The sequence below is a fragment of the Carcharhinus amblyrhynchos genome, chromosome 11 (assembly GCF_965287045.1).
Source record: "Carcharhinus amblyrhynchos chromosome 11, sCarAmb.v2.hapA, whole genome shotgun sequence".
Lineage (NCBI taxonomy): Eukaryota > Metazoa > Chordata > Chondrichthyes > Carcharhiniformes > Carcharhinidae > Carcharhinus > Carcharhinus amblyrhynchos.
Genome location: NC_137334.1, coordinates 94,968,150 through 94,982,419, shown reverse-complemented (window position 1 = coordinate 94,982,419; position 14,270 = coordinate 94,968,150). Strand labels below are relative to the sequence as shown.

General features: G+C 44.4%; 1 protein-coding gene across 10 annotated transcripts in view; it reads right to left on the bottom strand.

The window, feature by feature from the left end:
* Positions 1–14,270, bottom strand: part of tns1b (tensin 1b) — a 590,459-nt gene that overhangs the window by 312,304 nt on the left and 263,885 nt on the right. Inside the window, exon 1 of one of the 10 annotated variants that reach the window (XM_080199616.1) lies at positions 8,303–8,386. The exons of the other annotated variants lie outside the window; for them this stretch is intronic. Within the exon in view, the coding sequence (XP_080055742.1) occupies positions 8,303–8,344 (42 nt within the window). The 5' untranslated portion in view covers positions 8,345–8,386. Of the gene's footprint in view, positions 1–8,302; positions 8,387–14,270 lie in introns of those variants that run through there. 10 annotated transcript variants of the gene reach the window in all.

Genomic DNA, 14,270 nt, shown 5'->3' with positions numbered 1-14,270 from the left:
GTCAGAATATCCTTTCCTAAATGTGGAGACTAAAACTGCATACAGTACTCTGGATGTGGTCTCACCCAAAACTCTGTACAGCTGCAGCAAGATTTCTTTATTTTTATACTCTCCCTGAAATAATGAGATGTAGCTTCCTGTGAAGGAACAAACAAGGGGTTGGAGGGTGTGGGGTGGGGCAGAGGGTGTGGGGTGGGGTGGGAGGGGTGGGGCTACACTTCCCACCGGAAAGGAGACATTAACAGTGACCTTCATGTCCACAGAGTTGGTTTTGCCACCTGAAATCAATGCACTCCCAGAACTGCATGATTGTATAAATGGAAGTGTCATGAGGTTTCAGCTGGAGGTCAGCTGTAATCAGTATGCCATTGTCATCAGTGTTCATGCCCTGAACCCCCCTGGCTCCGATCAAGGTGGAGAAAAATCCTGTTCTGACCTTGATAAATTCTTCATTGCCATCCCAAAAGCAGGAAAGATCATCTTTCTGGAGAGATTTAATATCAGGGTTAGCTGTGACTCTGATATCTGGAGAGAAACCATTAGGGAAACTAAGTTGGGCCAATGCAACAAATGCCTCCCCATTGACAAAGTGTCTTCAGCAAGAGCTCATTCACACTCATCTGGCAGGAGGTCAAAGACAAAAGCACATGGAGACCTCCTAGATCAAGGCACAGGCACCTACTGAATGATGCATCATTGAAGACAATAAGTAATATCTGTTTCACTCAATCCATATAAAGAAATAATGCCTGCTGGACTGGTCATCAACTCAACCAGTGATGAATATTTACCAAGCACCAAGACATTGTAAGAACTAAAATTCCAAGAGAAACATCTCTAACATTTTAGCCCTAAAACAGCCAACCAGAGACAGGAATTCCAAACTCAGCACAGGAACCATCTGGGAAATCCTCACACATCCAGCTCAAAGCAAGTTAGCTTTCCTCAATTCCACTGCTGTGGCCAGACCATTGGCTTTGAGCATCATCATCAGTGGGCTGGTTCGATGAAAGCGATACTGAAATGTGTGACCGCCTGAACCAAAAGCGAGCAGCCTTCATTGCCTAGCAGTATGAGCCAAGGTTGTACACCGGGGAGGCTCCATGCCAATAGCTCAAAACTGACATGGATAAAGGACAAATGGTGGGAGGAGAACACCTCCGAGATCTCACATTATATTGACTATCATGACATGCAAAGCCTTTTGGTTAACACTGGTTAACATTGCTACCTCACAGTGCCAGGGACATTGTGTGAAGTTTGCATCTTCTCCCCATGTCTGCATGGGTTTCCTCCAGTCCAAAAATGTGCAGGATAGGTGGATTGACCATTTAAAAGTCATCCACATTGTTGTGGATCTGGAGTTACATGTAGGCCAGACCAGGTAAGGCCACAGGTTTCCTTCCCTAAAGGACATTAGTGAACCAGATGCGTTTTTATGACAATTGACAATGGTTTCATGGTCATCATTAGATTTTTAATTCCACATTTTTTTTATTGATTTCAAATTTCACCACTTGCCATGGTACGATTTGAATCCAGATCCCCAGAGCATTACCCTGGCTCTCTATTATAAGAACATAAGAACATAAGAACACAAGAAATAGGAGCAGGAGTAGGCCATCTAGCCCTTCGAGCCTGCCCCGCCATTCAATAAGATCATGGCTGATCTGTTGTGGCTCAGTTCCACTTTCCCGCCCTTTCCCCATAACCCTTAATCCCCTCTCTTATCAAAAACCCATCAACCCGCGTCTTAAAAATATTTAGCGAGGCAACCTCCACCACTTCAACGGGCAGAGAATTCCAGAGGTTCACCACCCTTTGAGTGAAGAAGTTCCTCCTCAACTCCGTTCTAAACCGCCCCCCCTTTATCTTGAGGCTGTGCCCCCTAGTCCTACTGTCCTTTCTGAGCCTAGTAAACCTCCTCTGCACTCCCTCCAAGGCCAAAATATCCTTGCATAAGTACAGCGACCAAAACTGCACACAGTACTCCAGCTGCGGCCTCACCAATGCCCTATACAGCCGCAGCAAGACCTCCCTACTTTTATATTCAATCCCCCTCGCTATGAAGGCCAGCATCCCATTCGCCTTCCTGACCACCTGCTGCACCTGCAAGCTGGGTTTTTGCGACTCATGCACAAGGACCCCGAGGTCCCTCTGCACCGTCGCCTGCTGCAGCTTTTCGCCACGTAAGTAATAATCCTTCCTACCATTATTCCTACCAAAGTGGACCACCTCACACTTGCCAACATTAAATTCCATTTGCCATTTCCTGGCCCATTCGCCCAGCCTATCTAGATCCTTCTGCAGACTCTCCCCACCCTCCGCACAATTTGCCGTTCTACCAATCTTGGTGTCATCAGCAAATTTCGACACCCTACACTTGGTTCCCTCCTCCAGATCATCTATATAAATGGTAAATAGCTGAGGCCCCAGCACTGACCCCTGGGGCACTCCACTAGTCACCATCCGCCAATCCGAATAGCACCCATTGACCCCCACTCTCTGCCTCCTATTTGACAACCAATCCTCTATCCACGCTAACACCCTACCCCCAACTCCATGTCCCCTGACCTTCTGCAATAACCTCTTGTGAGGTACCTTGTCAAACGCCTTCTGAAAATCAAGAAAGACCACATCCACCGGCTCTCCTCTATCCACCGCCCTAGACACATCCTCATAGAACTCCAGTAAATTTGTCAGACACGACTTCCCTTTAACGAAACTGTGCTGCGTCTGCTCTATCAAGCAATTCCTCTCAAGATGCCTCGCTATTTCCTCCTTGATGACGGATTCTAACATTTTACCTACAACAGACATTAAACTAACCGGCCTATAATTCCCCGCCTTTTGCCTGGCACCCTTCTTAAACAACGGCGTAACATTAGCCGCTTTCCAATCTTCCGGCACTTCCCCGGAATCCAGCGACGCCTGGAAAATAACCACCAAGGCATTCACTATCACCTCCACCATTTCTTTCAGAACCCTCGGATGCATTCCATCCGGTCCTGGCGACTTGCATTATCAGTCTAATGACAAAACCACTATGTCACCTCTTGCCAGAATCCACTCTATCAAATCCTTGAAGGATCTTATATGTTACAATAATATCACCCCTCATACTTCTAAACTCCAAGTGGGTATGGACTCAACTTGTTCTACCCTTCTTTATAAGATATGTCTGTCATCCAAGGAATGAGTCGAGTGAACCTTCTCTGACCTGCATCTATTGCAATTACATATTTTTCACATACACAGATCAAAACTGTACACAATATTCCAGATGCAATCTCACCAATGTCCTGTACAGCTGCAGTAAAACGTTCCAAATTTTATATTCCATTCCTCTTGCAATAAATACCAGCATTCCATTTGCCTTCCTAATCATTTGCTGTTATCTGACAGATATGTGTATATTTCTGTAAACTTTTATAGCTCTACAACTCTCTGAGAAAGCTACATTCCTCTAGCCCGAACCTCGTGTCTTGCCCTCCCTTTTCCTCCACAACTGGTGTCTGTACTTTCAGGTGTTTAAGCCCGAAGATTTGTAAGCCTAAGCCTCTCATCTTCCTTTAAGGTACTTCCTATAATCCAGCATTTTAACCCAAGCTTCTAGTAACTTGGCCAAATGTCTCCTTTGGTTCAACGTCAATTTTTGGTCAATTACTGCACCACTAGCAAGATTTTTGTTTCTATTGAAGCCAATTTTGCAAGTTAAGATATGTTGTGGTCTCAACTACATTTTGCAGTGTTCTCCCATTACTCTTATTGTCTATCAAAAATTTATCAATCAAAAATTTGTTTTGAATATATTGAATGACCCAGCCTCCACTGCTTTCTGAGGAAGAGAATTCCAAACATTAACCACCCTTTCAGAGACAATATTTCTTCTCACAACAAGTTTAAAATGGTGGATCTCTTATTTTTAAATTGTGTTCCCTGGTTCTAGTCTCTCCCAGAAGTGGAAAAATCCGCCTGGTATTCACCCAATCAAATCCCCTCAGGATCTCCTGTGTTTTGGATGAGATGAACTTCACAGTGAATGGAAGGTAGGAGGTTGACCAGGAGAGCATTGGAAGGATGAATTCCAGAGATGACATACGTATGGGTCAGGGTTTCAGAAACTAATGGGTTGGAGTGGATCAGAGGTGACCAATGTTATAACAATGGAAGTGGATGATTTTGGTGACAAAGAGGATAAGTGGTCAGAAACTCAGATTAGGATTAATAGGAGAGTGTGTTTGTAAAAGTCTAGTTCAGCCTCTCTCAGTAGCTAGAGACAAGGATGGAGTCAGTGGCTAAGCAAAGGAGTTTGTGGCACAGGAGAAAGTCAATGGCTTCAATTTTCCCAACACTTAGTTGGAGAAAATTGTGTTTCTACCACGACTGGACGTCAAACAAGGGTGCAGGAGTCAATTACTTGGGGCCACAGGTTTAAGGTGCGAGGGACAAGGTTTAAAGGAGATGTACAAGGCAAGTTTTTTTTTCACAGAGGGTGGTGGGTGCCTGGAACTCACTGCCAGGGAACTGGTGGAAGTAGATATAATAGTGACTTCTAAGTGGTGTCTTGACAAATACATGAATAGTATGGGAATAGAGGGATATGGTCCCTGGAAGAGTCTGGGGTTTTAGTTCAAACGGGCAGCATGGTCGGTGCAGGCTTGGAGGGCCGAAGGGCCTGTTTCTGTGCTGTAATTTTTCTTTATTCTTTGTTAAGTAGCATAACAACAAAATAAAGTGCAGGAGTTGAGAGAGAAGGTGCTGAGGCCAAGCTGGTGTCATCAGCATACATGTGAGAACATGCTGTGTTTTCAAATGATGTCACCAAAGGGGCAACATGTAGATGAGAAACAGGAGGGGCCAAGGATAGATCTTCAGAGGATATCAGGGGTAACGCCGTGATAGCAGGAAGAGAAACCACTGATGGTGATTCTTTGGCTATGACCAGGTGAGAGCAGTCCCACCCAGTTCGAAAACAGTGGCAAGGTGTTGGAGGAAGACGGTGTGATCACCGTGTCAAAGGATGCAGACAACTCAAGAAGGATGACAGGGAAGAGGTTCACCATGTTCATAATCAGGGCATTACTATTAGCTCCTTGAAATCTGCATGCTGTCATGTACCTTATCAAGTTTTTGTAGAATGCTGTGAGAATACGGTGTACTAGCTGTTTCAGTTTTATTGCAGCCTAAATGGAAGTACTTACCATTGTTGTAGGAAAAGGGGGGATAAACAGGGTAAATGTGTGGGGTTACAGGGATAGGACCTGGGTGGGATTGCTGTCAGTGCAGTCTCGATGGGCTGAATGGCCTCCTTCGACACTCTAGGGATTCAATGATTCTATAACCTTTGGGATAGGGACAGAAATCTAACTGGAGAGATTCAAACATAGAAATCTGAGTAAAATGGATATAGATTTGGTGACTGGATTTGGGAAAGGAGGTAGGGAAAAGACAGGTGTTTTGACAATGTGATCAAGGCCGTTATTCCCCTTTCTCCTGTTTCCCTCAAAGTCGCAGTGGGAGATTAAGGAAGAATAGGGGAAATTCATCTTTTGGTGAGATATTAAACTGGGATCCTGTCTGCCATCACAGGTCGGTGTAAAAGGCAAATTATAGAAAGGAGAGTTCTCTCAGGTGTCCTGGAATTAATACTGACCCTTCAAGCAGCGTTGCTGATAAAGATTATCAGATCACTTCCTTACATTTTGTTAGTGAAATTTTGCTGCGCGCGCTGTGTTTTAAAATGGTCAGTCTAATCTATTTCTATTTTATTTCTCACCACGATCAGTCAGCATTTACAGGTTGAAGGTCACATCTCTCATTAAGGGTTTTGTAAAGTTCATTCATTTGAATTCAAGAGTTTCAGACAAGGCATTCTGGAATTCTTATAACATTTCCCAGCTCTCGATTCAGTTCTCCCTTAAATCTAAAGTTCTCTCTTTCGGTCCAGGCCTCTGTACAACAGCATACAGCAGATCAATGATTCACAACAGTCTGGTACCCAAACAGGGCAGCTTAGCACACTCACACAGCCCATGAACTAACTATGTGGTTACAGCGCCCACAGATCCCACACAGTTTACAGAAATTACTACTTCATTGTTGCCTTTGGAAATGTTTTCAGGGGTCAGCGAACATTGAACTGAACTGCACTCCAATTTCCCTTTACATGAAGCTAAATATTTACATTGCCTAACTCCTGCTGTGAGAGCTTGCAGGATTCAGGAACATCCTGGCCAGGTCAGAATGGAAAAAGAAAAATAGAAGAAAAGGTAGAGAAGGGGGAACAAGAGAGGAAAGCAATTTAGAGGGTAGAGACAGATATAGGCAAAAAGAGAGGATGGATGGAGGGAAAGGGATAGAGGAAGAAAAGGTATACAGATAGAGAGGAGCTAAGACAGAAAAGGTGAGAGTGAGGGAGCAAGTGAGAGAGACAGAAAGGGAAAGAGTGAGACAGACAAAGAGAGGCAAAAGAGAAAGAGACAGACAGAAAAAAACAGGATCAGAGAGAGTGGAACAGAGAATCAGAATGAAAGAATTGACATGAGACCAAACAAAAGCTGAGATTCTCAAATTGCAATTTGACACATCAATAAATAGCGAGGCGGGGGGGTGCGTGTGTACTATTGTGGCATAGTGGTTAGCACTGCTGCCTCACAGTGCCAGGGAGGCGGGTTCGATTCCCAGCTTGGGTCACTGTCTGTGTGAAGTTTGCACATTCTCCCTGTGTCTGCAAGGGTTTCCCCCGGGTGCTCTGGTTTCCTCCCACAGTCCAAAGATGTGCAGGTTAGGTGGACTGGCCATGCTAAAATTGCACCTTAGTATCAGGGGACTAGCTAGAGTAAAATAAAGCATGGGGTTATGGGGATAGGGCCTGGATTGGATTGTGGTCAGTCCAGACCTGATGGGCTGAATGGCCACATTCTGTACTGTATAATTCTATAATCTATGATCTACATCACTGTCACTGACCCTAAGGGAGGCAGTAAAGGTGAGAAAGCCAGAGAGGAATGAGGAAAGCTGAATAAAAACATGGCTAAAGAGTGATGTGGTGGAGGGAGGACATTTAAGTTTATTTATTAGTCACAAATAAGCTTACATTAACATTTCAATGAAGTTACCGTGACAATCCCCTAGTCACCACATTCCATCACCTGTTCAGGTAAATTCTCTGTTATTTAGAGAATTTAGCATGGCTAATGCATCTAACGCACACGGCTTTCGGACTGTGGGAGGAAACTGGAACACCCGGGGAAAACCCAGGCAGACATGGGAAGAATGTGCAAACTCCACACAGACAGTGACCCGAGCCAGGAATTGAACCTAGCTTCCTGGTGCTGAGAGGTAGCAGCACTAATTACTGTGCCAATGTGCCACCATAAGGGAGGACAAAGAGGAAGAGAGGGTTTTAAAAAAGCAATAGCCAACCAGCTCAAGGCACTGCCATGAATGGTGGCTGAAGAGAGGGAGGCAATGCTTCATTCACATCTCAAACATGCCCTGCTACAGTAAGGACTGGTATATTTAACCCTAACCTCAACATATACAACTAATTTCCCCTCAATAAATTGAAACATATTCCAAGTCAGTACAAAACACAAAATACCAGGTTCAGTATAATGAATTCTGTATAGTGAATCAATCAATCTGAGGCATGTTTTGCAAAGAGATTACAGTTACCCTTGATACCTCTAGGATAGAGAAAGAGAGAGGAAATCAGCCAGGGTCCCTGCTCCCGATCATTGTCCAATGATCCCTGGGTTAGAAAGAGAGGGGAAATCAGCCAGGGTTCCTGCCCCTGGTCACTGGTGAAAAGTCCTCAGGTGCAGATACGCAAGATTGCTATAAGATTTAGCTTTGATGTTTTCACTGATATACTTACTAGCAATACTCACTTTGTGCACAGATTCATGAAAAATAGCTCATTGGGTGAGCAATTAGAGAGCAGTTACTGCCTTCTGAGCTAGATTGCCAAGAGGCAGTGGTATAAAGAGGAAAAGAAAGAGAACACAAAGCAAGAAAGTAATAATTGCTGATAATGTCAGTGCTGAACCGGTCTTACTGCTAATTAAATATTGTAATGCTGGAAACAGTTCCATACTCCACTTTGCCTTGTTGATAATCCTGAGATCCATTTGAAAACTGCAAATCAATTCGAGGTTCAATCAGAAAAGTGGAACAAGGCCAAATCTGAGAATATCTGATTCATCTCCGAGTTCTTGAAAACTGCTGCTTTAATACGCCAAGGCTTTCAAAAAATTAGATGCAAACGACATAATTTTGCACAGAAAAGATAAATTACCTGACAGCTGACTGGTGCTGTAATGCTCATCTGTGTCTGCATGATCTTACAGGTAGCAGCTGAATGCCAATATTTCTATTTGCTGTGAACACGCACACATACACAGTCTGTCTGAAACTATTAAACTCTGGGTGGTGCAGAGGAAACCTGGCTCCACAGACCCCTCCCGAATGGACTGGCACTCTCAACATGCGTTTCCTTCCGCAATCTGAAGCAAACATGTCCTTCATATGCATTCTTTTCACAATTGGCAAGCACACACACATGCACAAATACACGCACACCAACACACATCCATGAACATACACAAATACAGAGGGATGTGCACAAAAACACATGTACAAACATGCACAAGTACATGCAGTACACTTGCACATGACAATACACACAGAATTTGGTATATGTGTTCATGTACACAGTTCCAGATACACATATAAGTCATGCACACAAACTCACACGTATAAAATGCATATAAGGGCATACATATAAATACAAACATGCACACACACACACAAAATCCAGGTACAGAAAACAAATTCTTGGAGGCAAATGCACACATACCCATACAAGCAAATACTGGCACAGAAACAGATGCACACAACACACACAACGCATATGTACAAATACAAACATAAAAATACAGATAATTAAATGCATACAAATCTTAGGACATAATTACACATATAAATAAACAAGCGCAAGTATACTGTTCCCATGTAGCTACACCATTCGTTTCTACCAGGCAATGTGCAAGACTGCCCAGGTATGCCCTGTCCACAAAAAGCAGGACAAATCCAGCCTGGCCAAGTACCATCCTATCAGTCGGTTCTCAGTCATCAGCATGCTGATGGAAGGGGTCATCAACAGAGCTATCAGGCAGCACTTAGCAATAACCTGCTCGCCGACGCTCAGTTTGGATTCCTTCAGGGTCACTCAGCTCCTGATCTCATTACAGCCTTAGTTCAAACATGGATAAAAAAATCTGAAATCAAGAAGTGAGGTGACTGCTCTTGGCATCAAGACAACATTGGACTGAGTGTAACATCAAGGAGCCTCAGCAAAACTGTAATCAATGGGAATCAGGTGGAAAATTCTCCACTGGTTGGAGTCATACCTGGCACAAAGGAAAATGGTTGTGGTGGTTGGAGGTCAATTATCGCTCCAGGATATCATTGCAAGAGTCCCTCAGGGTAGTGTCCTGGGCCCAATCATCTTCAGCTGCTTCATCAATGACCATCATCAGGTCAGAAATAGGGATGTTCGCTGATGACTGTATAATGTTCAGCACCATTCATGACTTCGCAGATACAGAACAGTTCATGACGAAAGGCACCAAAACCTGGACAATCTCCAGGCTTGAGCTGACAGATGGCAAGTAACATTTGCAGCATTCAAGTGCCAGGTAATGACCATCTCCAACAAGGCAGGATCTAACCATCACCCGTCTCATTTAATGGCATTACCATCACTTCATCACCAGCAATCAAAATCCTGGGAGATTACCAATGTAGGTTTGGAATCCCCTCCAACTAGGCTTTTATTAAATATAAAACCCCAAAAGTTTCATGGACATAAACATGGAAAATAAACAGGCCAAATATTAACACCCAGAGGCAAGCTATATGCCAGGGGTTAATCTTCAGAGCATGACAATACTGAAACCAAATCAATCCTGTGTAAAGTAACTAGGACATTATCATCCCTCAGACACAAACCAGTGGCCATCAGACAATGCAATTCAACCAGCAGAGTTGAAGCTCCCAGACAACAGCCATTGTGCAAATATCGACAACAGTAAAGGAGAAATGGATTTTATCAACTTGAGAACCAGAGACATCACATCTGAATGGGGCCCATTGTTGCGGTTGTGGAAATAACATTATGATGAATGGTTTGTCTGGACCAAGGCAGGAACCAGACTAAAGAGATTCAAAAAGTGCTAATCATCAACCATCCAAGTAGGATGTTGGAGTGTTGTGCGGCAGCATTAAACTAGTTTTGTATTAAGACACTTCTTGGCCTCTTGGCTAAGATCAAGCTTAGTATAGTCATGCTGTGCTTGGTTGAGGTCATTAGGTTACATTTCAGCTTCATTTGAAGCAGTTTTTAAAAGCGGCATCTCAGCCTTTTGGCTAAGATGCAAATGAGATCAAGCCTTGGAGGAGGATCCATACCTACTCCAATCAGCTTGGATCATGTAGATCAAGCCCAAGACAGGAGGTGAGAGCCCTGTCTTGTCAGCTTGGATCAGGAATGTCCCAACTTGTTGAGACTCTGAATTGGACTTGATTTGATTGAATTGGAATAAAAACAAAAGTGTTTTTCGTTAATAAGGAAACTTGAGCCAAAAACCCTGTGTCTGTGTAAGTGTGTCATAGAGTCATAGAGGTTTACAGCATGGAAACAGGCCCTTTGGCCCAACATATTCATGCCACCCTTTTTTTTAACCCCTAAACTAATCCCAATTGCCCACATTTGGCCCAAATCCCTCGATACCCATCATACCCATATAACTGTCTAAATGCTTTTTAAAAGCCAAAATTGTACTCACCTCTACTACTGCCTCTGGTAGTTTGTTCCAGACAGTCACGACCCTCTGTGTAAAAAAACTGCCCCTCTCGACACTTCTGTATCTCTCCGCTCTCACCTTAAACCTATGCCCTCTCGTTTTAGCACCCCATACCTTTGAGAAAAGATGTTGGCTATCTAGCTGATCTGTGCCCCTCATTATTTTATAGACCTCTGTAAGATCACCCCTCAGCCTTCTATGCTTCAGAGTAAAAAATCCCAGTCTATCCAGCTTCTGCTTATAACTCAAACAATCAAGTCCTGGGAGCATCCTAGTAAATCTTTCCTGCACTCTTTCAAGTTTAATAATATCCTTTCCATAATAGGGTGACCAGAATTGTACACGGTATTCCAAGTGTGGCCTTACCAATGTCTTGTACTTCAACAAGACGTCCCAACTCCTGTATTCAATGTTCTGACCAATGAAACCAAGAATGCTGAATGCCTTCTTCACCACGCTGTCTGCCTGTGACTCCACTTTCAAGGAGCTATGAACATGTACCCCTAGATCTCTTTGTTCTGTAACTTTCCCCAAAACCCTACCATTAAGTCCTGCCCTGGTTCAATCTACCAAAATGCATCACCTCGCATTTATCTAAATTAAACTCAACCTGCCATTCGTCAGCCCATTGGCCCAATTGATCAAGATCCCGTTGCAATTGGAGATAACTTTCTTCACTGCCCACTATGCCACCAATCTTGGTGTCATCTGCAAACTTACTAACCATGCCTCCTATATTCTCATCTAAATCATTAACATAAATGACAAATAACAGTGGACCCAGCACAGATATCTGAGGCACACCGCTGGTCACGGACCTCCAGTTTGAAAAACAACCCTTTACAACCAGCCTCTGGCTTCTGTCAAAAAGCCAATTTTGTATCATTTAGATACCTCACCCTGGATCCTGTGAGATTTAACCTTATGAAACAACATACTATGCGGTACCTTGTTAAAAGCCTTGTTAAAGTCCATGTAGACAACGTCAACTGCACTGCCCTCATTTACATTCTTGGTTACCCCTTTTTAAAAACTCAGTGAGATTTGTGCAACATGATTTTCCGCTCACAAATCCATCTAAATATCTGTAGATCCTGACTCTCAAAACGCCTTCATAAAAAATATTCTGATGCCAACAGTAAGGGTAAACAGGAGAGAGTGCCTCTTATAGAATTGACCAGAAATTGAACTGGACCAGCCATATAAATCAAAAACATAAAATACTGGAAAATCTCAAGTCTGACAGCATCTGTGGAGAGAGATTAGAGCCAATGTTTCAAGTCTAAATGACATTTGTTAGAGCTAAGAACAAAGAGAATCAGAAGATTTATATTATGAAGGTGGGTGGGGGAAGGTTGCTGTAATTGGACAAAGGAGATGTAAGTGTGTGAATGATAGAACAGAGGTACAGATGGTTAAGGCTGCTGTCTGGGGAGGGGGGACTTGGAGATAAATTGCGAAACTGGTGATAAACTGTCCCCCAGTATCCAGTAAAAGCCCACCGACTTCCACAACTATCTTGACTGTAACTCTTCATACTCCACACTCTGTAAGGATTCTATCCCACTCTTTCAGTTCCTTCGCCTGTGCTGCATCTGTTCCGATGATGCCACTTTCCAAAATAGCGCTGCTGATATGTTTTCCTTCTTCCTCAATCGTGGTTTTCATAGAACATAGAAAAACTACAGCACAAACAGGCCCTTCGGCCCACAAGTTGCACCGATGATATCTCTACCTACTAGGCTTACCTATAACCTTCAATCCTATTAAGTCCCATATAGTCATCGAGAAGTCTCTTAAAAGACCCTATCGAATTTGCCTCCACCATCACTGACGGCAGCCAATTCCACTCACCCACTACCCTCTGAGTGAAAAACTTACCCCGACATCTCCTCTGTACCTACTCCCCAGCACCTTAAACCTGTGTCCTCTCGTAGCGACTATTTCAGCCCTGGGGAAAAGCCTCTGAGAATCTACCCGATCAATACCTCTCAACATCTTATACACTTCTATCAGGTCACCTCTCATCCTTCATCTCTCCAGGGAGAAAAGACCAACCTCCCTCAACCTATCCTCATAAGGCATGCCACCCAATCCAGGCAACATCCTTGTAAATCTCCTCTGCACCCTTTCATTAACTTCCACATCCCTCCTGTAATGAGGCGACCAGAACTGCGCACAGTACTCCAAGAGGGGTCTGACTAGGGTCTTATAAAGCTGCAGCACTATCTCCTGACTCCTTTCCACCCACAGTGGTTGAAAGGACTCTCAACCGTGTCCAATCCACCACCTCCCCCCCCCCCCCCACCCCCCCCACCCACCCACCCCCGGCCACTGCTCTCACTCCCTCTTCTTCCTCCCGGAACCAGGATAGGGTCCCCCTTGTCCTCACTTTTCATCCCACTAGCCTCTGCATTCAAAGGATTATCCTCCGCTGTTTCTGCCAACTCCAGCATGGTGCCACTCAACACATCTTCCCCTCACTCCCCCTGTCAGCATCCCACAAGGATCGTTCTCTCTGGGACACCCTGGTCTACTGCTCCATCACATCTAACACCTCACCCCCTGCCCACAGCACCTTCCCATTCAATCATAGAAGCGCAACACCTGCCCTTTTACCTCCTCCCTGCTCACCGCCCCAGGACCCAAACACTCCTTTCAGGTGAAGCAGTGCTTCACACACACCTACTTCAATCTGCTCTATTGCATTCGCTGCCTCCAGCGCAGTCTATTTTACATCAGAGAGACCAAACGCAAACTGCTTTGTTGAACACCTTGGGGCCACCCACAAGCAGAATCCAGACCTTCCTGTTGCTTGCCACTTCAACACACCGCCTGGTTCTCCTGTCCACAAGTCCATTCTTGGCCTTCTGCAATGCTCCAGTGAATCCCAATGCAAACTGGAGGAACAGCACCTCATCTTCCTATTAGGCACTTTAATAGAACATAGAACATAGAACATAGAACACTACAGCACAAACAGGCCCTTCGGCCCACAAGTTGCGCCGATCACATCATCACCTACCAACCTACAGACCTATCTATAACCCTCAATCTCATTAAACCCCATATACTCATCCAGAAGTCTTTTAAAAGACCCCAGCGAGTTCGCCTCCACCACCACTGACGGCAGCCGATTCCATTCACTCACCACCCTCTGAGTGAAAAACTTAACCCTAACATCACTTCTGAACCTCCCTCCCCGCACCTTAAATCTGTGTCCTCTCGTAGCGACCATTTCAAACCGGGGAAATAGCCTCTGAGAGTCCACCCTATCTATTCCTCTCAACATTTTGTAAACTTCTATCAGGTCGCCTCTCAACCTTCGTCTCTCCAGGGAAAAGAGTCCCAGCTCCCTCAACCTAACTTCATAAGGCATGCCTCCCAATCCAGGCAACA